This window comes from Uloborus diversus, chromosome 3, assembly GCF_026930045.1.
Source record: "Uloborus diversus isolate 005 chromosome 3, Udiv.v.3.1, whole genome shotgun sequence".
NCBI classification, from domain to species: Eukaryota; Metazoa; Arthropoda; class Arachnida; order Araneae; family Uloboridae; genus Uloborus; species Uloborus diversus.
In genome coordinates, this window is record NC_072733.1 from 126,020,900 (window position 1) to 126,047,223 (window position 26,324).

At 32.1% G+C, this 26,324-nt stretch overlaps 1 protein-coding gene across 1 annotated transcript; it reads left to right on the forward strand.

The window, feature by feature from the left end:
- Positions 1-2,570: 2,570 nt before the first annotated feature.
- Positions 2,571-22,851, forward strand: LOC129218353 (flavin-containing monooxygenase 5-like). The gene is made up of 4 exons (XM_054852597.1): positions 2,571-2,714; positions 6,618-6,967; positions 15,571-15,861; positions 20,724-22,851. The coding sequence occupies exons 1-4, from the start codon at positions 2,699-2,701 to the stop codon at positions 21,615-21,617; spliced, it is 1,551 nt and encodes a 516-aa protein (XP_054708572.1). The 5' UTR covers positions 2,571-2,698; the 3' UTR covers positions 21,618-22,851.
- Positions 22,852-26,324: the final 3,473 nt, after the last annotated feature.

Here is a 26,324-nt window from a genome sequence, read left to right on the forward strand (position 1 = left end):
AAAGAAAATGTGTCGAATTTTTGTTGAACTCTGCAAAAATTACTTTTTTACTCTGAAGATCTTAGCAAAATTTCTCAATTAATGAAGCGTTATTTGAGGGAAATTCAGTTCTACTTCTGTTTTAGAAATATCTGCAGCAGGTTTGCAGAACTTCTACTAAATTACTTGTTTTATTTGAAGATATTTGAAAAAAAAAATCTGCAGAATTGCTCAATTATTGATATTTAAAATTGCTACACCATTATATCTCGCAATCTTTTGCTCAGACAAATCTATAGCATCGTGTTTATATTATTTTGAGGTGTCATCATTGTTTGAAAATGACACTAGAAAAAGTTTTTTTTTTTTAATTTTGTGATATTTCAATTTCCTTTCCAGCTGGCCTATTGGCCCCGCGGGCCAGTTCGCGGCTCATCGGACCTTGCGCCCGCTTACCGAAACACCTTTGTTTTATTTTTATTTTTTAAATTTTTTTAAAAACTTTTGGTGCAACTCCCCCCCCCCTCCCCTTTTTTTGCGCTAACAAACCTGTGCGTCTTCACATCGATTTTTTTCTTCTTCTTCAAACCCGTAAACCTGTGTGTGTATACCATAGTTTTTTATTTTATTCATTTATTTTTTTGCACTTTTTTTTTTGCTCGTTTTCGAGGCCAAGGTTCGCGCTCTCTTGCGGGACCCAGTCCGCCCCTGGGGCCGTAACACGACTTTTGTTAAGGGCAGGGTTTTACTAGACACATTTGTTGAGGAACCTTTATGATGAACAAAAGTCTCATTTAGAATAATTCTGAAAAATTTCGAAGTGGTTTTGAATCCTATAAACCTCCCACTTGTTTAAGACCCTGATATTAAGCTTTAAGAAAAATGCAAAAAATGTGAAAACTAATATTTTTTTGTAAACGAGCAAATGATTTTATCGCAGGTTTTTGGCATTTAACATGTTGAGCCCTTCGTTTCACAAAACACTGTCTCATTGAATGTTTTTTTTTACGGAGAGAAGACGAAATTTAGAAAATAACTTTTTTTTATCCAGTAGTTACTCTGATAGATCTATAATTTTTATATGCAGTAGTGATAAAATATTGCCTTTAAATTTCTAACCTGAAATTACTATTTAAAAGAATATATTACAACGTTAAAGCGTACAAATTTGAAGACGTATTTCAGAGTTACAAGGAATCCCTTTTTAAAGCAAAAGAGTTGAGAGATGGATGATAAAATATCCGGAAAAAGCCAAGCTGAACTATTTTACATGCAGCTGCACAAGTCTTTTGCATAAAAAGGGGCTCCTTGTCACCTTGAAACAAGTTTCAGCAGTTCTCTTCCAATTTGTGCGTTTTAACGTTGTAATAATTTCTTTTACTCATCTGCAGAAAGGTATTTCTTTAGCTCTTATATTTGTTTCCGCTTTAAACAATTTCAAAAGCAATTATGATATTCAACGTTCAAGAGCTTTTACTGCTCACAGCATTCTTCTGTCATTCAAAACGTTTGAGGATGAGAAAATGCATTTTTACTTTCAACTTTTATTATATGTACACAAAAAAAGGTTACAATCCTTGTAATTAGTTTGAAAACAAAACAATTTGTTTTTTTTCAGCATTATTATTTTTGAAAGAAAATGGAAACTCTTTGAAGTTCACCCTACGTATCACTAATATTCAATTTATTTTGAACAGTTAAACGCAACCTCGATGTTTTGATAGAGCTAAAAATCTCACCTAACGTTTCAGTCTTCGCTGAAAGCTGTCTGAATTGATATTTGAAAAAAATCTGCAGGCGAGTCGTTTCGAGGGATCAGGGGCGGTCAATTGACCCTGCCCAATTTTTGGGAAATCAATGAACTTGCATGTAACTGAGGGTTTTTTTTTTTACACCGAGTTTGCATCCTTTGCCCCTCTCCCCGGAAAAAATTTGAAATTCCAGGCCTACAAATCTAAATATCTAATTGAGGGAATAAACAGATAATGCGTCTCATACTGCCAATTGCTAAAAATTTTTCGATAGAAAAAATCTCAATTCATTTTTTTTTTCAAAAAAAAAAAGAGAAAAGAAGAAAGGTTAATCGTGCAAGTGACGTGAAACTTGCGAAAAAGTTTTTCTCTGCCTCAAAATCTTACTTTTTCCAATTTCCGTTTTAAATTTTTTACATTCAACATCTTCTTAAATTAAAAATTATTTTAAAGTCAAAAATCAGCGAACAGATAATGCATTTATTTATTTCAGTGCTTACTATAGAAAGATCGACGCAAAAATCGATTTGTTGTAATTCAGAGAACAGACCAATCATGATATTTGCAAAACAATTCAATACTCATAAACCGGGTCCTTTGGATTATTAAATAAACAACTAGCAAGCTGTCAGAAAGCTGACATGTTGCGAAATACGAATCTAATAAAATCTTTCTCAAGGCAGTGAAGAATGGCGAGGTAGTTTTGTTACATGAGTGGAAGTAGTTTCCTTTAATGCCGCATCAAAAGCGGTTCCTTCAAGGTTAATTATTTTTGTTAGAGGCAAACACACAAATTCCTCAGCAATAGTTCCTTTAGTCGTCATCAGTGGCACTCGCGTAACCTTTTGATGTTGCGTTGACATTATTTCAACTTCAGCTGGGATGCGATTAGTGTTTATTTCGTTTTCCTTTTTTTAAGAAATGAATGTTTGAAGTTTGCCTGCTAGATCTACTGTTGTATTTGTACAATGGGTGCCGATGACGGTAAGTTGCATTTAAACGTGCATTTTGTTATTGATCTTAACCCTTTGGGGACCAAAACTTTTGCGGTTGAGTATGGAAGCTTAAAAAGCTTTCAAATTAAAAAAAAAAAGTGTTTTTATTGGGTCATTTCGTAGTATTCTGGACGATTATGTAGAGTTCGTAACATGACATTTTTGCCATAACTATTTAATTTACAGTTTGATTAGCACATTATTTTATTTTCAGTTTGTCCCACCAACACATAAACTCAACTTAAAATAATGTGCTAATCAAGTAATAAATTAAATAGTCGTGGCAAAAAAATAAAAGAAATTGTCATAATACGAACTTCACATTTGTCGGAAATACCATGAAATGGTCATATAGCAGCTTTTTTTCATTAAGATTGTGATGACCGAATATTATTAAAAAAAAATATTTATGTTTGTTTAAAAAAATATCTTTGGGGACGTATTATGTGACATAGTGACCATAATTGAATGGGTCACTAGAAGAAAGGAATATGTTACAAGTATTTTTTTTTTTTTTTTTTTTTTTTTTTTTTGAGAAAATAGGACAAAAAAGAATACATTTTCCACAAAATCGAGACTTTAGTGTTATTTTTACTATCGTAAATGATTGTGGAAGAAGAGCATATGTTACACTTGATCTTCATTAATATTCTTCAGTTGCGTACATTCTTTGTTTAGTCATGTAAAATTTTTAATTTGTTACATATGAATTTCTTCTAGGGACCCATTCAATTTGGGTTACTATTGTCTCTTTTGACTAGATCATGTTTCTACTTTAACCCTTAATATTTACTGGATGAAACTTCTAATTTATTAATATTATTATAGTATAATAATAATTTTGTCATATGCAGTGAAGAAAAGTGGGAATTTGTTTACCAACTAATCAAAATATAAATAGAATAAAAATTACGTTATTTTAAGCACTATTTTTTAAATATAATTTTAAAAACGACATTTAATTATGGAGCTGCGTACTAGTATCTCTACCAGAGGACAAATCTGTGCGAAATCGAAACGTTTTGTTGATTACACAGACAAATCAACGCGCATTCCAGAAAAAAAGGATCGCGCATTTATTCGTGAAGTAGTAGACATTCCAGCGCATGAAACCTGCTCACGGAATGCTGCTTAAAGAAGTCCCGAGAAAAATTAGTTGTATGACTGCAAAAATACTTGATTTGCGAATGTTAAATATAGTTAAAAAGCGAAAGGAATAATTAATAAATGAATACATACGTGATTTATTAAATGAATGAGTGAGTAAACAAAATAAACTATTTCACTTTACCCCATCCACTTTACACCACATCTACTAGACTAATTGTACAAAATATATAAAATACAAATAAGTTTAACATTAAATCAATAAATACTGCTCCGACTATTAGAAGGTCTCAGTTAATATTTAAAATGTTAAAAACAAGAACTTTAACATTTTATAATAGCAAAAACAATTTTTAAACTACAACACGATATTACAATATGAGTATCCATTTTTGAAAACTGCCTGTATCATCATATATGCTTTTTTAGCCGACTGGAATGGACTACATGTGCTACTACATTCTTAAAATATTACCAGATAGGTAGCGCTAAAAGCAGAGAAAAGTTGCAACTTTCAAAAATTGAATTTACACGATTTCATCAGTATTTATTTGTTCAACATTAAAAGAAGAACAAATTAATCCTTCTGATTCTTTCAAAAAAAAAAAAAAAAAAAAACAGGGTTTTTGAGTATCTCAGTTTAAAAATCGCAACTATTAGAACATTTGATTTTCAAACTATATTTCCAACGTTGTATGCATTGTAGGTTTGCAATAAAACACGACACAAAATTTTCATAAATGGGAAGTAATATTTCATTCACTGTAAAGGGATTTTTTCTCCTTTCCATCACCCCCTCATGGGAAAAATTGAAAAAAGAAAAGAAAACCCGGAGTCAGAGTCGCACGTTTCAAAATCAAGGAGTCGGAGTAGGCCATTTTCAATCCGACTCCGCAGCCCAGGTTTTGATCGCAGTCAGACACAGTTGAGTTAGCTTCTATATAGGGACTCTAAGACACAGGATGGTCTTCAACATGTTTACAACTGAAGAGAAACCCGCTGTCTTATAAGCGATTCACACTTGCACACTGATACAAATTAATTTTATAAATAAGATTAAAATTAATCCTGATTAAAAACTTTTCATACGCAACATCAATTATCAATCTGGTGCCAGTAATTTTAAAAGACAGTTGTTGCTTTAATTTGATACCTTACAGTATCTTATCATTACGCAGAAATTTCGTTATTTTTTGCTCTAAGGAAATAAATTATCATTTACGCAACATCCACGACAAAATTGAAAAACCTTTTTTGTTACTTTAATATCACTAATGAAAACAAACCTTCAGACCAGGTCTGTGCTAAATATTACGATAAAAAATATTCTTGATTAGAACATAGAAATGAAGCATGAACTGCTCTATAACTTTCCGTTAATAGCGTATACCTCACAACAGCATATCTACAACACTTTTCGTGCAGCAGATCTTCATTTTTTTTTTACACTGGACGGCAGAAATAAAACAAAAAAACTTCAAAATGCTTCTGACACCATTCATGTTGATTCTTATGTAAAATTACCATCTGAATCTACATGACCAGCATTTGACTCCCCCCCCCCCCCAAAAAAAAAAAAATCTCCAGTTTTCAACGGTTTCATAGCCATTGTTTTTATTCGGAGGGGATGGGAGCCTTATATTAACCATTATTCATCTTCTTATTGGTTAGAAAGATGAAAAGCTCAAAAGCGTGAACATTTGTAGCTAGTTCGTGGCTGTCTTTTCTCCCCCTCCTCCTCTACACACACTAAAATATTTTATAAATCAAAAAAGATTTTTTTTTTCTAGGGGTTTCTTTTAAAAAAAATTCGTTTATTTTCCGGTTTAAAATCAGAGTATCGGACTTACTCCTATGAGCCCCATGCCCGAAAAATTTCACTTTGGTGCAGCACAAATTCTTTGAGGCAAAAAGGCAATGATTTTCCCGCTCATGAAGTGTTTTAAATTAAGCAACTTGCTAAACTGACGAGAACAAAATGTGCAATTAAAAGCTTTTGCTTTGGAATGGAATTATGATTCAAATCTGCCAGTATGTTGTTCACCAACATGGCATTTCAAATGTTTAAGGAACTTGATATGTTCCCAACAAATTTGGCACTGATTGGCGCTTTCATTCGGAATAACTCCAGATTTTCCATGAATTTGATCTGCAGGATCCTGTGAAGGAGCCACACATATTTATCCCGGAGAAAAGACGTTTTTTGATTCTAAAAAGGACCGTTTATGAGACACGAGTGAGCAAATACTTACAAAAACACACGATGAGATAGATGAATGCGGAACGGCAAAAACTTTAAATGCAATGTTAACGTCCAATGCGATACCTTCTAACCATTTCTATATTATCCCTCTCAATTAACTGTAATGATAATTTTAAGTTTTCTCTAAGATATTGGACAGTTTTCCACATTTGATAGGCTTTGGGCAGAAATGTGACAAGCCCCAAGGAGTAACTTTTCCATCAATTTTTTTGTTTCTCATATGTAAAATTGAAATATACATGATAATGAATTATGTCATTTGGAGACAAACGTAAATAGTTTTAGTATAGTAGAATGCCTTTGAAAAATTCTACCAAAATTTTTTTAAGTTGGAAATTGGCCCCTACTGAAAAATTCGCATCATGTGGCATATCATTCTTGCCCCGAGCCCTTCATTTACATAAATACACTATACATAGATATATCCAGATGCATCTTTCCATTAACTGTGGTGCTTCTTTTGATAACCATCGTTATGAATATGAAAATTTACAAATATTAATTCCATTTTTTTCCTTCCAGCATATAGGATAATAGAGCCCCCTCGTATTGCCATCATCGGCAGTGGACCATGTGGTCTCGCAGCAGCCAAATGCTGTTTGGATGAAGGCTTAAGAGTGTTGATTTACGAGAAGACTGATATGATAGGTGGCTTGTGGTGTTATCGGGATTCAGACGAGGAAGATATACCGTCAGTAATGAAGTCGACTGTTATTAACACCAGCAAGGAAATGAGTGCTTTCAGTGACTTTCCACCACCAGCTGATTTCCCGAACTTTATGCATAATTCACTCATGCTTCAATACTTCAAGTTATACGCTGAGAAGTTTGGATTAATGCCTCATGTTCGATTCAGAAAAGAAGTGACTAAGGTTAGACATTTTACTACTTTCTCTGTATAAATTCATCTGTGTACTAGTCGACCCGTGCGGAACTCCGCACTGTACTTCGAATCGTTTCATAAGGCATTTCGCTCTTTAAAAATTTCAAAGAAAGAATATTATGAAGAAAAACCGAAAAAAGTAAACGGAAAAAAGTAAGCGCACAAGAGAAGGCATGTAATTTGAAGACATCAGTAACAAAACCTCGTTAAATACAACCTTGTGATAATTTGATCATTCCTCACCTTTTGGTTGTACGTATTTTCAATGCAAATATAAATAACATTAAAAGTGTGACTGAGAGACTCGTGAAAAATCAGTAATTTTGCATGTGAAAAAACAGGTTGTGGCAAATACAGTCCTGCCCATGTGCGCATCGGACGGGAAAAAAAGAAACATTATAGAGATATTTATTGGCACGGATTTCAAATGGCGCCATTCTGATTAACAGCACAACACTTGAACAAACCAAAAAAATGCGCCTTCCTTCTCGAATGCTATTCATTGAAGGAATGCGCAATAAAAACAGCAAAAAAGCTTTTTGCCGGAAAAAAAAATAATAAGACCATGCGTTTATGTTTTCTCATTAGCCAGCATGATACGATTTAAAATTATTCGTAAAATATGAAATTTCATTTAAGAATGAGGAAGCTTTCACGTAGTGATTAAAACAAAGATTCTAGAGAAGTAATAAATTCGATTCAAAATAAGTTTTTATTTTCGAATATAGAACAATTTCTCATAGCAGGCTGCTTTCAACCGTTACGGCTTAAATGCCTGCACATGTTTTTCTTTTAATCAAACACTTAAAATTCAAAACCAAAACCAGTTGAACTGAGTCCGTTTTTTAAGTGTAATTTTTCGAACGTAGACAATTTTTTTTTTTTTTCAACCGAAAGCAGAGGAGTAGAAAATGATTTCTTGCTAATGAAGTTGATAATAATTTTAATGTTTTATATCGTATTCGAATAAATATTAAAAGATTTACTGCGTGAAACTAAAAGTTTCAATTTGGCGTAGTATTTTTTCATTTGTACAAAAGTTCGAACACTGCTATTAGTAAAATCTACATTTCAGCATACAATGAAAATGTTTTTCTGCACAAAAAGGGTTCCCTTGAGATGTATCTAATACTTTTTTTATGCTTACATTATGCTTAGTGGTCTGGGCGGAGTCAAAGCTTTAAAAAAAAAGAAAGAACACCCTTCGATTAACAGTCAACTTATCTGAATGATAACTGTAGCCTGCATAAAGGAGCCAAAACACCAAGTAGCATTCCCATCGCTTATTTTTTTTATTTTTACGTGTGTTATCTGTTGTTTGTTATGAGTACATGTAAAGCGTAATATTAATGTAAATTTGCTATTATGTCGGACAGCCCGAGCTTGCCCGAAATTCAGATAGTTTATAGCCGAACGCTCTACCGAAAAAAACTTTTTAGTTTAACCGAACAACTAAGTCCAGTGCTTTTAAGCTTTGTTAAAAAAAATAAATAAAATAAAATATAAAAAAAACACGCACACACACACAAACAGGTTATTTTAATTTTTTTTTCTTGCCGAAAGCGACACAAAAAATTGGAAAATTGTATTAGAACTTTGCTTTCAAAAAAAAATTGCATAAGAACTTTAGGCTGCATCAAGGTTTTGCAATAGCAAGGGGCGTTTCCAAAAACTTAAATTTTTGGACCGTAAGTCTATTTTTCGGCTATTATTAGTCGGCATATAAGTTTTAAAAGGGGGGGAATTTCTTCAAGAGATAAGAAAGAATTCGCATACTGACAGAAAAATAGTCCTCTGAAATAATATAGAAGATAAGATATTGAACAGAAGTGTTTTTATTTATGAAAATGTTTACAATTTGTTATCGCAGGCTGCTTGAACCGTTATGGTTTAAATGATAGCACATGTTCATCATTTAACAGCACGGCTAAAATACAAAATAATTTGAACTAAATTCTTTTTTAAGCGTAGCTTTTCGAATGTAGTAAAATTGTGATAGGCTATTTCTTTTTTTTTCAAAAAGAACAAAAAATACATATTTTACCCTTCAAATTGAAGTAGTAATTTTTTTATTTGTACAAAGAGTCAAAAACTCATTGGAAGAATCTATATTTCAATATACGATTTATTATTTTTTTCTAAAAAAAAAAAATTCCATTGTAGTCTGAAATCTTAAACATATTTTAGCTTACATTATGCTTTTTCTTACCGGAGCCAAAACTTTAAAAACCAAAAAAAAAAAAAAAAAAAAGAAAGAAAGAAAGCCTTACAATTAAGCTCCATTTTGCATCAAGTTTCCATAACAGCAAGGAGCGTTTCCATCTCATCTATTCCCTCATTTTTGTTATTAAGTGTTCATGTAATACGCGATATTTCTCTTTTTTTTTCTTTTTTTTTGATGCAGATTGTCGGGACATGGGCCCGAACTCACATTCTCCTGGTTACCAGTCTAACGCTCTGCCGATCAAGCTATTCAGCTGTGCCAGTTGCTGTGCAAGTTAAAGTTACAAATTTAACCGAAAACCTCATTCTGGTTCTTTAAAACAGGTTTTTTTGACAGAAAAAACAATTTTTAAACCGTGGGTCTATTTTTCGTCAGTAGCCAGCATGATAAACTTTAAAATAAGGTGTAAGTCAAAGAAATCGATCAAGAATTGACGAAAAGCACGCGTAGAAACCAAAAACAGGCTACAGAAATAATATATAAGGATATATGTTGGTATATATGTATACCAAACTCCGAAATCGAGCTATATCTGAAAAAAAAAAAAGCACACAATGTGAATGGATCATTGACAAATGCGCCGAGTCCAAAATTTTGCATCATTTCGGAATTTGAGCATTTGATCGATTCGCGATCCGGAAAGTCATTAATGATCCAAGTTCGATTTCACACTTAACAGATGGTCGAAACATCTACCACATCTATAATTGAGCCAGATAAATTTCAGGAAACATTCAGTTTTCTCTCTTAACTAATTGACTAATGAAAATGAATGAAATGAGTTGAAATATCGATTTAACTGTGTATTACATTTTTACGGTAAAGAAGCATGTCCAGAGTGAAAAAAATTATTCTTCTGTAACTCAATTTTATTCTTTTGGTGACCAAAGTTCCATATGAATCCTTTGAATAACTTCAAAAAATTTCGTGAGTGACATAACAGTATTTTATGGTTCAGTTGTCAATTTTTACTTCCTTTTACAAAAAAGGACGTATTGTATTCACGAAAAAATTTTCACTCAAAATTCGGCCTTAATTTCCATTTTTCTCATCCCCGAATGAATGTTGAGTTTTTTTTTCAGCCCGACCACACGTGGATATATGCCTAGAAACATACAGACACCAGAAATATCCATTTTGACGACCCCCGAGTTAATTACAACGAATTTTCTCGTGACATCCGTATGTACGTATGTGTGTATGTATCTCACATAACTCAAAAACGGGATGTCCTAGAAAGTTGAAATTCCTAAGGGTCTTTTGCCCCTTTTTGGGGGGAAATCATTGTTAATTTCGATGTAAACTCAAGTTGTGTTAAAATTTGTTGGACACTTGGTGATATATCACAAGTCTTTTGGTCGCCAAGTTTTGTCGCCAACTTGGCGACAAATTTGGAGATTTTTTTAAATTTTGTTTCAGTTTGGCCACTATTGGTGATATTTAGAGAGTAAATAATTGAATCACATTAAAATTGCCAATAATGGGGAAATGACATTAAATTGGAGTAAAAGGAAGTCATGTGATGCACACATCAGCTCGTTTACTTTAAAGTTTCAATATCACAAATAGTAGTTACTACCTCCTACGTTTTTAGTCTCCTGTAATCCTTAGTAGTCCTGCTTGTCTTGCCTTTTCTCTTCTCCACACTAATATTCACTTGCGCAATTAACTTGACTCAGTTATAAATATAGGGGTATTTCGCCCCAATGTAAAATTGAACTTGAATCACCACTTAATTGCCGGATCGCAAGTTGTTCAAATTAAAATGCAAACTCCGAAATTTTGTAAAATTTCGCCTTTAGGGCATTTTTTAATGATCCTTTCGTGTTGCGAGCATTTTTTTCGGACATTGTCCAACTTCGGAGTTTGGTTCCAACATACGAGTGTCACATCCCGGCAAGGAAAGTGACAACTCGAAACTTTGAAAAATCGTAGTAATTATCGATTTAAAATCTATGTTTATTGATCTTTCTTGCCACAAAACTCGCACAGAGTTAGCTAACATAGCTAATGCGTGTTGGCGTAAAAACGATAACACCAATAGCAAGGCATTAAAATTTTGTAATTAAGAAGAATTTTCGAACTTTAAGTATACATTATTAGTTTATTCAAGATAAACTAACTAGTAAACATCGCATCATAATTTTTTACGCGTATTGTAATATTCCACACTAAATCATCTAGACTACTATCGCGTAAACCTTGATTTTCTGCAATGCTGATTTTTGGAGTCGAGTCATTTTTCTTGCTTTGGGATCGGAAATAATTTGCGTAATTTATTTGAGAATTTTCTTCTCTGTGTAATATCATCGGCTTAATTTTCATTCTTTTTCAGAGTAAAAACTGGTATTTAAGTAATAAAAAGAAGATGCATTTGAAGTTTGTTGTCTTAATATAATGCTTATTTTATTTTACTTCCTAAAAATTTAAAGTATGAGAAATAAAACCTCTATATACTGTCCTGTGAACCCCCTTTTTTTTTTAATTGTTTACTGAAGAAATTTCTTATTGTTCAAGGTTTATTGCAAAAATATTTCAAAAAAAATTCTTAATTTACTTTGTTTAAATGTTTTTAATGTTGACATGTTTTTTACATCATTTTATTTAATACAACTTGAAGTTTTATGTCTTTTACTTCAAAATACGTTCTTTTACCGTTTCCTGTTTTTATACTCATATGAAGAATAAATAATATAAAATAATGAATCGGTTTGCCGCAGTGTAACCCCCAAGGGCTCTTGTGCCATTAAAACCAAATAAAACAACCAACTGAAGAATAAACCCGGTAAATAATTAAGAGAATTGTGGGTTGAATAAATAATTGAATAATTTATTAATAAATAACTATTCACAAAAAAAATACGAATTTTAACTGTTGTAATACTTAATTTCATATATAAAAGTCGTCCGTGGTTAGTGGAGGTTACCTCCATGGAGCACCTTCAACTTGATGGAAATTCCACTAGATAGCACTTGTCTTCTTTATCAAGACAGAAGAGAAGTTAACTTCAATCATTTTACCTTGTAATGTTGTTGTATGTATGCAGCAGCGCCGGGTGTCGAAAATAAATGGGAGCCCTTAAACACCGAGAACCCAAACAAGGGCAAATTTTCAAAATGTAACTTTCAAAAAAAAAAAAAAAAATGTGCTTCAGTTTTCTTAAAGATAAATACTTGGCGGAAAACATCAACTTTTAAGGTTTTTAGCACAAAATAATTCCACAAGTAAAATTAAAAAATAAATTATTAACGCAATAATTTACCAGAAAAACTATTAGTAAGAACCAAAACCCATGCAAACACAGAACTATAATTTTGTCTTTTCGATAAGCTGAAGTGACTGTTAAGAAATCGTAAATAAATATGCAAATTTAAACAGACTAATTTGCAACTACAACTGAAAATGAAGTTTTTGCATACTAAGTACAAAGGATAAAAGTTTTGTAGGATAAAAATATTTTTTAATGTCGTCTTTCTTTCTTTAAAAGTATAAGGTATTTGCAGAAATGCCGAAAAGATATCTAACTAAATTCGTTTTCTATCTCAAACATCACAAAATAATCATAATAGGTCCGTAAATAATTTAATCGAATGAGCAAATGCGCGTTAAACTTTTGTCATTTGTTCTTATTTAAATACAGGCTGAATGTTGCAGAAGCGGGTTGATACAAGATTTTTTTTTAATTATACTCATTTAGACGTAATTGACGTAAATAATATACAAATGCCAACCAACAGAAAAATCTGCTCAATTGAACTGTAGAAAAAAAGGTTTAAAAATATGAAATTAAAAATTTTTCTTTCGTTCTTTTTTTTTTTTTTTTTTTTTAAGATTTTAAATGATGTCTTGTCGCTCTGTTCAGCTTAAAAATATCTTGATTGCGAAAGATCGCTGAACTAAGCCGATTAAATGACTCAGATACACAAAAACGAAGAATTAATATAGTGTGTGAGAATAAACAGTTCTTGAAAATTCCAGGACTGATTACAAAAATCGGTATTTTGAATGAATATGAAACGAAATGACCTCCGAACGTTTTCATATGGTACAGAAAAAGTACTTAAATGCAAATGTAGCATATAAATGATTTTAAAAAGCTCATTAGTTATGTATGAATAAGTGAGTATATTTCAGAAAAGGCGAGGATTTTTGTCTTTAGTGCTATTACAACGATGGGGGGGGGGGGAGCTTAGGAGAAAAATAAAACAGTTTTCTGGTCGCCTCGAATCTCTGTAAGCTCTAACTGTTATGCTCTTTCTGCTCTAAACGCGAATGAAGGAATAGTAAGACGCAATGTGAATATATGGCAAGATCATAGAAGAACTCGAGTTTTTGGCGTAATGAAGTAAAAACAAATAACTCCTTTAATCTAGCATTATTACGGTGATGGTAAGCCCGTCAATTAGAAGGGGGGGGGGAATTCGAAATCACGATCTGGGAAGAGATAAGGCAGAAAAGTATCGGAATGAAATTCGCTAATTTCTCAGGGATTTTATCAACATAACTGTAGGAAATATGTAGGTGATGGGTCGTACTGTGAGAAAAGTATTAGAAGTTATCATTTGTAAAAAATTGCTTTCATATTAATTCTTACCTTGATACGGAAAAAATAAGTAATGAGAGCATTTCTTATCTAGTAAAAAGAAGTTAGTTCTCCACTTAGCCCATAACTTTGACTCGAAACTTAAAATTTACCAGTGATAGAGAACATATTTAAGTTGAAAAATTTGAAAATATAAATGTAACTTGTAACAGCCCACATAAGTCACACCTCGAAACAAAAGAAGCTGCTAAAGTAAATTTTACTAGTTTTTGATCCTTCAACCTGTAATCACGTTGATTACAACAAAACATAGTTTGGCGTGAGAGTTGAACTATTTGATTCCTTATCGATGAGCTCATAGTAGTCTTTAAGCTTCGAAATTAAAATCTGGTATTGTAAATTTACATTGTCCAGTTGAATTCTTCGAATTTGTAGGGTGGTAATATGACGCAAACCAAGTTCTCTGAAATGACGGTCATCTGCAATCCCCATTGTTATACTTTTTAGATTCTTAAAGAACCAGTGTGCAGAACCACAGTAATGCTGATGATCAAAACGTCATCGGAGAGCTTGGTTTCCGTCGAAAAACTCGGATTCTCCATTTAAAAAAAGGAATTTCAGATAAAACTGAAAAAAATGGTGCTTGATGCGTACCTACTGAATTGCATGGTTTCCAAATCCTCATATCATACTAAAGCGGTGAGACGATGCGCGAAATTAGATAAAGAAGCATCAACCACAGTTTGTTGTCTAACCAAGAGAGATTTATTTCTTAGGGTCAGATTACTATCCAGAAGTATTTTCCTTCAATGTATCATTAAGGCAAAATATTGTCAGGAGTCGGGACTCGCTAGCCAAGCTATGTTTTATTGTATGAAATGTGATTCTAGTTTGACAGCTCAAAAATCATTAAAATTTATTTAGTAACTTCTTTTGTGTCGAGGTGTGATTTATTTGGGCTGTTGCAAGCTACATATTTATTTTAAAATTTTTATACTCAATCTACGTTCTTTATCACACGTAAATTTTACATTTTGAGCAAAAGTTATGCGCCAAGTGGAAAGTCAACTTTTTCTTTTGCTATGCAAAAATGCTTTTATTATGTTTTTTCGTTCGGTATCTTTGAAAGGATTAATTAATATGAGAGCAAATTTTTACAAATAATAACTTCAGATACTTTTTCTCAAAGTACGAATCAAATGATATTGGTCAATTTTGACGCTATATTGATCAAATTCAAAGCATGTGTGGAACTTTATTATTAAAATTATCATATGCGGTGTGTAATCTACAAAAAAGCCTACTCTTAAGTTATATTACATCAAATTTTTATTTTTGATGAAATTATTGTAACTTTTTCCAGTTTTTATGCAATAATGGTCCACTTCAAGGTGCGAGCGGAACCTCAAGATATTTTTTGCTGTCAAAATCAATTTGCATGACCAAATATCTCTACAAAAAGTAACTTTTACGCAAGATTACTTAGCGTTTTTCAGATTTTGATTTTTTTCACTCCACCCTGCTGAAGATGAATAAATTCCAAGTATGAAAGCGTTTTGAATGTGAAAAACTTGAAAATTCCAATTCATTCATTTAAATCTGATCTCAAATTCTATAGTACTATCGATAATAAGAATTATTAAATAAAATTTGATAGTTGAAAACTATCGATAGTATAGTTATGGATAGTTGATAATGCTATCAATAGTTCGACACCACTAGTGTGTTCGTCGACACAAGTTTTTTCCCCCGGTTATTCTCAATTCATGTACATAATGCTTACTTTATCGTACAATGTGCTATTAACAACAGGGTTTTATTTAGATTCGCAGGTCTTCGTGTTATGAAAGATCTGGCCGTTGGTGCGTGGATTTCACCGATCTTATGACTGGACAGACACTCTCGGAAACTTTTGATGGCGTCCTCGTTGCTACTGGACATCATACCTTTCCAATTGTTCCTGAAATTCCCGGACTCATCAATTTTGATGGAAGTGTGACTCACACTCACAGCCTCAAGAAAGTCCAACAGTATGAAGACCACACAGTTTTAGTCATTGGAATTGGAAACTCAGCAGTGGATGCAGCCGTAGAAATTAGTACCGTTGCTAAGAAGGTATGGTAACGATTTCTTTAAAGCATTTCTGCTACTAACTGAATTATCTTTATTATTATTTATTTTACAAATCATTGAAGTGTAAAAACAAATATAACGTCGTGTAATTCACATAGGGTTTTCCGTTTTCGAACATCTACTTCTAAAATTGAAGTTAAACTTTTTCTACAACGTAATACATCATTTGAAAGCAACTATAGTACCAATGTCACATTTTTTAAACCTATTTGTAAGTTTTACTTGTTTATTTAAAATATCTCTGAAGCTTGATGTCGAATTTTCTGTGTCAAAAATAACTCTTTCTCGATTCCCTAATTTATCCCCAGGGCAAGTGTGAAAACTCGCCCAAAGCTCACAAAAAATTATGTAAAAAATACAAAAAAACATAGTAGTGTCAAAATAAAATATATATATATATATATATATATATATATATATATATATAAAGGAACTTGTGCGAAAGATAGCAATTTATAACTTTCATCATCTAATACCCAACTAGATACATCAACTCATAAAAAAATTCCAGTTCAATATCTCAAAAATTTAGAAAGTTATCAGCAAACTAATAAGCAGAATTTGAATAACTCTAGGATAGGCTACGAATCGGGGTTGTCCTGTCTTGTCCACCCTGGAAAAAACCACTGGAAAAATCCTGGAAAAAACCGTCCCGGACAAAATGTCATTTTGTCTATTTCGTCCATTTTGTCCACTTTTTTGGTAAATTGAAAGTTTTTAATTAAAAATTTGAAGCTTGAAAATAAATTATATAGATTCTTCCTATTCAAGTACTATTTTAATATAAAAATAGCATTCATAAATATGTATGTAAAAGATTGAAAAATATTGTAAAGTGAAAATGAAAAAATTAAGCTCAGTTGAAGTGAAGTTTATGTAAATGCGTATATAAATCAAATGATTGTTAATAAGTTATAATGCATGTCATAGCATTCATAGAAACAAACACATCAGCTGTGCATTTTAAGATGTTTATCTGTGATGTGGAGGTTTATTGCTCAAAATAAATGCATTTATAAAAATAAATAGTAGAAATACAAAGTTTTTAAAGGTTGGAGTCTCTCAAAACATTAAAATCATAGTTTAAAAAGAAAAACTACTTGATATTGATCAAGGAAATGTTGACATGAATTGAAATCTGTTTTTGTAATACAAATATGATGGTCAGCAAGAGGCTTTGAACCCAGCTAGGCTGTTCCTAGTCAATTTATTAGTCCCCAATGAAGATTAATGGCCATTTTAAAGTTATCTACCCCCTTGCTCATCATAGCCTCTTCCGATACACTGTTCTGAGTAGGTACCCACATCCCAACAAAAGTAGTAATTTGTATAACATTAACATATCCATAAAAACATGGAGTACATAAACATTTTACTATGGGGCAACATTAATAAAAACTCTAAAAATATAACAGTAAAATATTTTTTGTCTATGAATCTTCGTTTTGTATGTCTTCAAGCATTTCTTTTGACTTTTCTATTAAATTTTATTTCTACTATTGTAATATATAATAGTGTAATCATGCCCAATAACTTATTAACATTGTTAAATTTCATTACTTTTAAGTAATTTATGATCTAAAATTACTTGCACCTATGTGTAATTAATTTTTTTTTTTTGGATTTATTGAATTCCAAAATTAACAATCATTCGATTTTAATTAAATGATTAATTCATGATACATAATGTTTTTTAATTGTGTACTAGTTTTATTACACCACAACAATAAATTTATGGGTGCATAATCAGTTGATATTTCATTTCGTCCATTTCGTCCAGCTACGAATCCTGAGGGATCATTCGCAAATAAGCTGTTTTTATCATGAATCACACTGAATGATTGCAAGCAAATGTTACAAACTTGCGAACGACCCCTCACGGTTCGTCGCCTACCCAAGAATTATTGAAATTCGGCTCATTAAATCGCTGATAACTTTCTCAATTTTTAAGATATTGAACTGGAATTTTTTTTTATGAGTTGAAGTTAGTTGGGTTTTAGATTATGAAAGTTTTAAATTGATAAATTTCGCGCATATTCAGTGAAAAAATTGCTTTAATTGTCTATATTTTATCAAATTTTAATCATTTTAATTTTTAGTTTTAGTATTATACTTCTATTTTATGCCGTCAAGTTTTCTGAAAGGTTCGTAAGCATTGATGAAAAACTTTGCGTGTTATGAGCCAAAAATCTTCAAATAAAATCTGTAGTTTTGCTTATATTTTCCTGAATATCAGTCATACCTTCTCGAAAGTAAGAAAAATAATTGTACATAGTAAGCTAAAACTAATTCCTGAAATTTACAGCTTATTCTCAGATATTTACGATGAATGATGACCAAAAAACATTTTTGCTTTCCTCAATTTTTTACTGACCCCCGGAACGCAAGGGTGATATAATTTTTATTGCAAAATGACAGATGGAGCATACTTTTTATGTGACAAAAGTTTCAAAGCAATTGGTCTCCTATACCTTGAGAAATCCTTAAAAATGTGAATCTTTGAAAGTGTCCCAATACTTTTGGTCATATAGTGTATATTTCCGAGGAAATTGTAGCTTGAATTAAAGCAAATGCAGGAAAAAAAATAATGAAAGCGTCGACGATAATGACAAATGTAAAGAATTGGAAGCTGAACCTTCTTCAGCTTAGTCAATGGCTTTTAATGTGCAGCAAAACTTTATCCATTTCTCGAAGTTAGAGGAATAAATGCCAATTTTTTCCGGTGCATAAGATAAATGTCAATTGTTTCGGGTGCACAAGATAGATAGAATCAGACAATGAGGCAGTTCAAAGCAATTAACCAGAAATAACAATGATGATAACAATAATAAACAAATGCGCATTAATTTTTGTGAATTTTTAACAAACTCGTTTTTTACGAGTACTCGCTTATAACGAACAAATATCGCGGTCTCTTCGTGCTCGTTATAAGCGAGTTCGACTGTATTTTGCTTTTCTTATCTTCGACATTTTTTTTACTCAATTTCGAACAGCTCAAAATGAAAAAAAAAAAAAAAAAATAACGGGGAAGCATGTAAAAGCCCTGAACTAAAGAAGCAGGATTTGCTGGGAGCAGCCTTGGCTAGAAAGAGCCCCCCCCCCCCCCCTCTTGACGCATAACATATTCCCCATCTGTTGATATTTTTGGCTCGATGAAAGTAAACAACACTTTCGTGTTAAAGGGATAAAAGGAATTTTGAGATTGTTATATCAACTCATCACATGCGAAAAAAGTTTCAGAATAATTAAGAGTCTTCCGTTCAGCGGGTATCAGATGTGAAAGACGAAGATTCTTCGCTTGAGTGCTGTTCACGAAAATTAACTTCAGTTTTCATTTTAAAAATAGAATGAATTCTAATCAAGCACTCGACTGCCGACACGAGGGAGCCATAGTGTCCATTTCTCTCTCTCGTATATGTATGTATATAAGTAAGTGCACGTAAATTTACCTGACCTTTTGAGAAACTATGTTTCGTGCAAGTTAGGTGGTCATAAGTGATTTTTAATCTTTTTGCTTTGATTAAATAGTGGAATATGATCAAAATCAACAGCAAAAACACAGTAAAAAAGAAACAATTATATTTTCATCATGAAAAAGCTATTGTGCAAGCAAGATTTTGATGGCAGGTATAAGTTCCTCGCTTGAAAACTTGGAAGGAAAAATCTGGCTTGGAACAAAACATGGTCAAATAGGTTTTTAAGTCTATTGTACGGAAAAAAGTGATACGAGATTTCCTTTATAAATGCTTAAACTTATGCTTTAACACGGCATTTTTTAAAAAAAAACTACTATTGATATATTTGAAACATCCTTTTGACCTGTGAAATGATCATTATAAAGCCAAAATGTATAAAATAAAAAACTTCTGAACTCAAGATAAGGGGTCAATAAGTTCTTTTAGTGTTATTAATTGTAAAATACATTGTTAGCAATTGTAAACAATATTTTTAAAAAAGAAATTCCACAATCACCGTACGTGACTTCCTCCGTCCCATTGAACTGGAAAGAAACAGCTGTAAACTGCTTCGTTATTGTTTCGGCTGCCTTTTTTAGGGCGTTTTTTTTAAAGCGTTTTCGGCTAATTTTTGGACGGACTGTGTCACGTGATCGATCCGTTCTCCATCCAGTTTATTTACTTGGAAATTGACACACCATGTGTTTAAAAATGTATTTGGAAAGGTACTTTTTAAATATAAATGGGGCTCGGATTTCAACTTTAAGAAAAGTGAATAATCACGTGTTTAACTATTAATTCATTATCACATAGAAAAATAATTTTATTTTATTCAAACTTTTTTGAATATTTCTGTATTTTTTATTAAAATTTTCATGTTGACTCGACAAAGTGTTAAAACCTAAATTGGTAACTTAATTGTTATCGTTATAAATACCGTTGTTTATCATTCTTTCCTAGCTTTACCGTAAATTGCTTTAAATTTCTTCTCGAATTTTATAGTTTGTTCAGCTATTAATATCATTACAATAGAAAAATTATGCATTTGTTTCTAAATTTATTTACTCTTGACAAACATGTCGCTTTGTGGAGTCTATACAAAAACAATTGATTTTATCATACATCAGTATATAAATTCAGGAGAAAACTCATCTCATATTATTCTCTTTAACGAAAAAAAAACTGAAAATTCTTATTTACTTATTGAGTAACAACAATAACAATGATTAAAAAAAACTGTTTTGAATCAGCTTAGTGAAAATACATTTTAGGTACTCATGATATTTTCCGATGTAACAAGGAAAAAATAAATCAGTATTTCTTAATTTTTTATTAATTATTTTCCTGATCGCGTACTAATTACTTTTTTTTTTTTTTTCATTTTTCCAGGTGTATCTGAGCACCCGACGTGGAGCGTGGTTATTTCAACGAGTAGGACCAGACGGGAAGCCCTTCGATGCGTCCTATACGAAGCGTAGCCTCGATTACTTGAATAGAATCATGCCTTTCAGCGCATCTTGCTGGTATATGGAACGCGAATTGAACAAACATTTTGACCACCAAATCTACGGTTTGAAGCCGCAACATCGCGTGTTCAGTCAACATCCGACTATAAACGATGCTCTGCCGAATAAAATTTTGAGTGGGACTGTCATACTTCGAGAAGATGTCGAAAGATTCACCGAAAATGGCGTCATTTTTAAAAGCGATGACGCAGCAACTGAAATTGATTCGGTTGTTCTTGCTACTGGATACGAGATCAAATTCCCTTTCCTCGAGGAAGGAATACTTCCTGTAACCAACAACACAGTTCATCTCTACAAACATATGTTCCCACCTCATCTTCCCCATCCTACATTGGCGGTCATAGCGTTAGTACAAGTTGTAGGTGCAGTCTTCCCTGTAGCTGAAGCTCAAGCTAGATGGTATGCCTCAATAATGAAGGGGCAATCTCGCCTTCCCAGCAAAGAAGTGATGTTGCTTGATATCAAGAAAAAGTCGGATGAAATAAATAAGCGATATGTTCCGTCTTCACGCCATACCGTTCAAGTAGATTACATTCCTTATTTGGATGAGCTTGCCAAGCAAATCGGAGCTAAACCAAAGCTTCATAAATTATTTTTTACTGATCCTAAGCTGTTTTGGGCTTTGTTAACTGGTCCTTCTCTGCCTTATCAGTACCGACTGCGAGGACCTCATACCTGGAATGGAGCAAGAAAAGCCATTTTAACCTACAATGACCGTGTACTTGCAGCATTAAATACCAGAAAAAGTGCCGAGTAGTGCTCCATTGCAGCTGTTTTTTAAGTTGATACGCATGCGATGCGTATCAACTCATCACGCAATTGATATCAAGCAACTTACTTTTTTCGGGAATTTTTACATCATACCTATCATTCCTTTTTTTGTCATCATTTTAAACAGAGTGAAACATAACGGACCAACTTTTTTTATCCACAACACGTATTGCAGTGTGGCTGCGAACCAAGGGTTCTTGTGGCATTTACCTCTCCCTTTGTGATCTTACCAAGTCTGATTTGCTACATTTTAATTTATAAGGATGTGGCAATGAAATTCACGTTGCTCTGCCATGATTGACTAGTTATTCTTGACAAGTTATTGACTGGTTATTCTTGACAAGTTATTGACTAGTTATTCTTGACAAGTTATTGACTAGTTATTCTTGTTCTTTTGACCAAGATTTAAAATGTTTTGAACAAGAAAAAAAAATTCTATTTAAAAAAAGACTAGACTTCACTTACCTAGCTCACCACTTCATTTGGTGGTGAGCTCTAGTTATTTGGCGAAAGTTCGTCGTTTCTATCTCACTCGGTTACCTCTATACCTCGGTCTGAACAATTGTGTTATACATGAGACTAAAAACTGGAAAAATACAATTTGCGAATAAAAGAAAGGTTTTGCACGATATCATTGAAGGCTCAAATGACTCTCCTGTGATATATTCCATAATTGTGAAAAAAAATTTACAGTGCATGTTTTTATTATGAGAAATGTTTCTGTGCATGATCCCAGCTACACATATTGTTGTACACAGTATCATGTGTATTGTATTTTGAATACTTCATTACAAAGTAATATGTATTTTTTACCTTTTTAATTTTACAATTTTTACCTTAAAGTTCCATTTTTACAATGTTGTTAATGTTATTTCATAATTCACAAATTAATTATTAAAAGCATACTATTCTGAAAAACATGTTACTGATTTTTTTTTTTTTAAATCTGCATCATTTAATGTTTGCAAAATTGTACATGTTCGTTTTTAAAAAGACTAATATCGTACGTATTGCCATTTTGGCACATTATAATGGAATGCAATGACTGCTTGAAATTAAGAGTATGGAGTCGTAAAGAAAAAAAAAAGCTTGATTGTAATCATGCTCAATAAATTTCTAATGATTGATTACCTTTTCGTTCTTCCATTTTTATGCCTTTATATATTTACTCTATCACGGCCTTTGGCCCTATTTCATGTTCTCTCATTTTTAAAGTTAAATAAAGCTGATTTTTAAAAATGTGTATTTCATTTCATTCTAATGGCTATCAGTTCTCAATCATACACATCTCCATTATGTAAAATATTTCACTTTAAGTGCTAATCTGTCTTTTTCGCAGATATCATTATCTTTTAAAGCACATATACATAAAAGTAACAATCATTTCTATATTGGCATAAAAGTAGCAATCATTACTATATTGAATCTTTCTACAATAAATTCTTAGTTTTGGCGATTTCCACCGCATGCAGAAAAACGTTAGATATTGACTTCCTATGCATAATGATAATTAAAAAAATTATCTTAGATTGTCTTACTTGTAAAGATTTATACATATGTTTTTCAGTTAAATTTTTTACTATTTCTAGAATGTAAAATGAATGATGTGATGAAGGAATGAATGAATTAAGTAACTAATGAATGAACGAGAAAAGCAATGAATAATTAAAAGGAATGAATGATTAATTCTACATAGTTCTCTTAAATTCATTTCTGAAATTTATAGCTTATTCCCAACCATTTAAGATAAAGTATGATCTGAAACCTTTTTTCCTCCTCTCTCAATTTGCTGCTGGTTCTGCACGGGTGATTTGATTTTTACCAAAAAACGACTGCTGGAGCATACCTTTTATGTGAAAAATAGTTACAGAACTATTGGTCCCTTATTTTTCGAGAAATCTGCAAAAATGTTAATTTTTGAAAGTGTCCCAATACTTTTTGGTGACATAGTGTATAAGTGCGAAGCTTGTCACCATTCAAAGTTTGACACTGGTGCTAAATGTATAGCTATACGCTTAGCAAAAATAATTTTTTAGTTCCAAATACACATACACACTCCCAAATATGTTCTTGCGTCTAGGGCAAACAAAAAAATTTTGAAAAAAAAAAAAGGACAGACTTCAAAATTGCTCAAAAAAGTGAAAAATAATTTTATTCTTTAAACACCATCGATAATACTTTAAAACATAATTTTTGAAGTTGGGGCAAAAACAGAAAGTAAAATCCAGTGTTCCCACACGCTTCGTTCAGATTTTTCAGAAAATTTTCCAAAGTTTGGAACGAAACATTTATATCGTTACTCAAATATACTGTTATCAATGCATAATTTATGTGGTAGTGAAGAAACTGGACCTGCTTAAATTTATAACTGTAGTTGAGTTACGGCTGTGAATTATTTTATCTATTGTTTTTGCGCCAACTTTAAAAATTAGTATTATCGATGGTGTTTAAAGAATAAAATTATTTTTCACTTTTTAGAGCAATTTTGAAGTTTTTTTTTTTTTTTTTTTTTTTCAAACTTTTTTTATTTCTTTCTTTTTAGTGTGAATGTATTTCAGAAATAGTAAGAAGTTACCATCACGAAACTTCACCTTATTTTTTTCATAAAAATGCTCCATACAAAAAAAAATATATGTATATAAACATGCCTTAAACGTTAAGCAATTGGCACTAAAAATTTATCCTTGTTCCCCTCCGGAATTCATTAGTGTGTTAATTTAATTATAACCCTTTAAATATTACGTTTTCTCAAACTAGTTTACATTTCACAGCATACAAGTTGCTTGTGATGTAATCCTGTATCTCCTAACTTACCCTTATGATATGTTATTGGCATAGATGATAACGATAAAAATACTACTACAGTTGAGGCAAACCTAACCTGGTAGCATTGTGAAGGCTAAGCAGATCCCAATCACTGCATTACCTCACTTCCAGGTTAATCTTACCCCCACTATAGAGCAATGACACTAAAGAAACTTGATGCTTGCTTTAGAGAAGCCTTCACACACACATTCAAAGCTATCATTACAACTACTATTAATATTACTGTTGTATGGCACCAAACTTTTGTAACAATGGGTTTTATATTTAATCATTAAATAGGGAAATTGCATGAAATTTACTGTTTTTTGCCCATAACTTTTTTCTAAAGAACAAATATGGTCGAACACAGTAATGGGACCTAAGTTGAGCCATCCCCTATACATTAAAAAAAGAATCATCAAAATCGGTTCACAAGGTGAGACGTTGTGAGTGGACAAACAAACAAAAAAATAATAATAAAAACATACATACGGTATGAACTAATAACCGCCTCCTTTCTTAAAGTCGGTTAAAAAATGGTCTTTTACTATTTACAGTTAATTTAAATCCCTCGAATATCATAAAGTAAATGGACATTTTTTTAAAAATTCAAATCAAATATTTTTTTTAACATTTATATTCTCATTTTTTGTTTCAACAAAATATTTTTGTTTCATGTCAGGGTTTTTTTTTTTTTTTTTTTTTTTTTTTTTGAGCAATCACGAGTTGCTTGTTGTCCTCATTTGACCAAATTTGATGTTGCTCTGATTTTTCAAATTGCCAGGACGACGGTTGTTTTTAATATTTATTTAGGCAGTAAAATTTTCGTCGTCATAGTTACAAATCATCTGTGGTTTAATTTTATTCATATTTTTTTCAGGGCTTAACTCAAGCAGACTTCACATTAAAAAAAATAATAATAAGGTCTCTGTGTGTAAAGTTACGTTTTTTCAGAAAAATACCTATACTACATAACCGAAGGTATTGGGACTCTTTCAAAAATTCACATTTTTAAAGATTTCGCTAGAAATAAAAGACCAATTGCTTTGTAACTTTTGTCACATTACAGGTATGCTCCAGCTGTCAATCTTTATATATAAAAATGAATGTGTCTGTATGTCATCCATGAACTCAAAAACTACCCGGCAGATTTGGCTGAAACTTTCACCGTTTGTTATTTTTGGTACTGGAAATGTTTATAGACCAGTTCGAAAAAAATCCGATCGATAGTTCCTTTTTTATTCCAATTTAAGTCACAATCCATTGGATAAATACGAATAAAATTATCGGCTGCAAAAATTCGCGTGAAAGATCTCATTGATAAGAAGTTAGCTGTTGCCGTTTTTCTTGAGTTTGAACAAATAAATTCTTTCTTTATTGTTTTATGGCTTTTCATGCAATGGGGGGATTTAAAACTTTTTCTATTTGATATTTTTAGCGATTGATTGATCTTGCAAACTGCGCGAGTACAAAATTTGAATATAGTCACGGCTTCACTTGATACCTGGACCGATTATTATGAAAATTGCTATATATATGTATTTTTCCACGGAGAAGGTGCATAATATGCTCATTGAAGCCACTCGCCACCAGGTGGCACTGCAGAGTAGCAACTTCTGCCCCGTTCAACCGATTGTCATGAAAATCAGTATGATGTATTTTTTTGTCGGCGTAGCAACGCGCGTCGGGTACAGCTAGTTTTCTATAAAAGTTATATCACCCTTGCGTTTCGGGGGTCAGTAACAAATTGAGGAAGACAAAAATGATTTTTGATCATCATTCATCGTAAATAACTGAGAACATAAGCTGGTCGAAATAAGAACAACACTGCAGAAGACTTTCTAGAAATAACACTGAAGAAATTTAAAAAGATTGCTGATGACTTTCC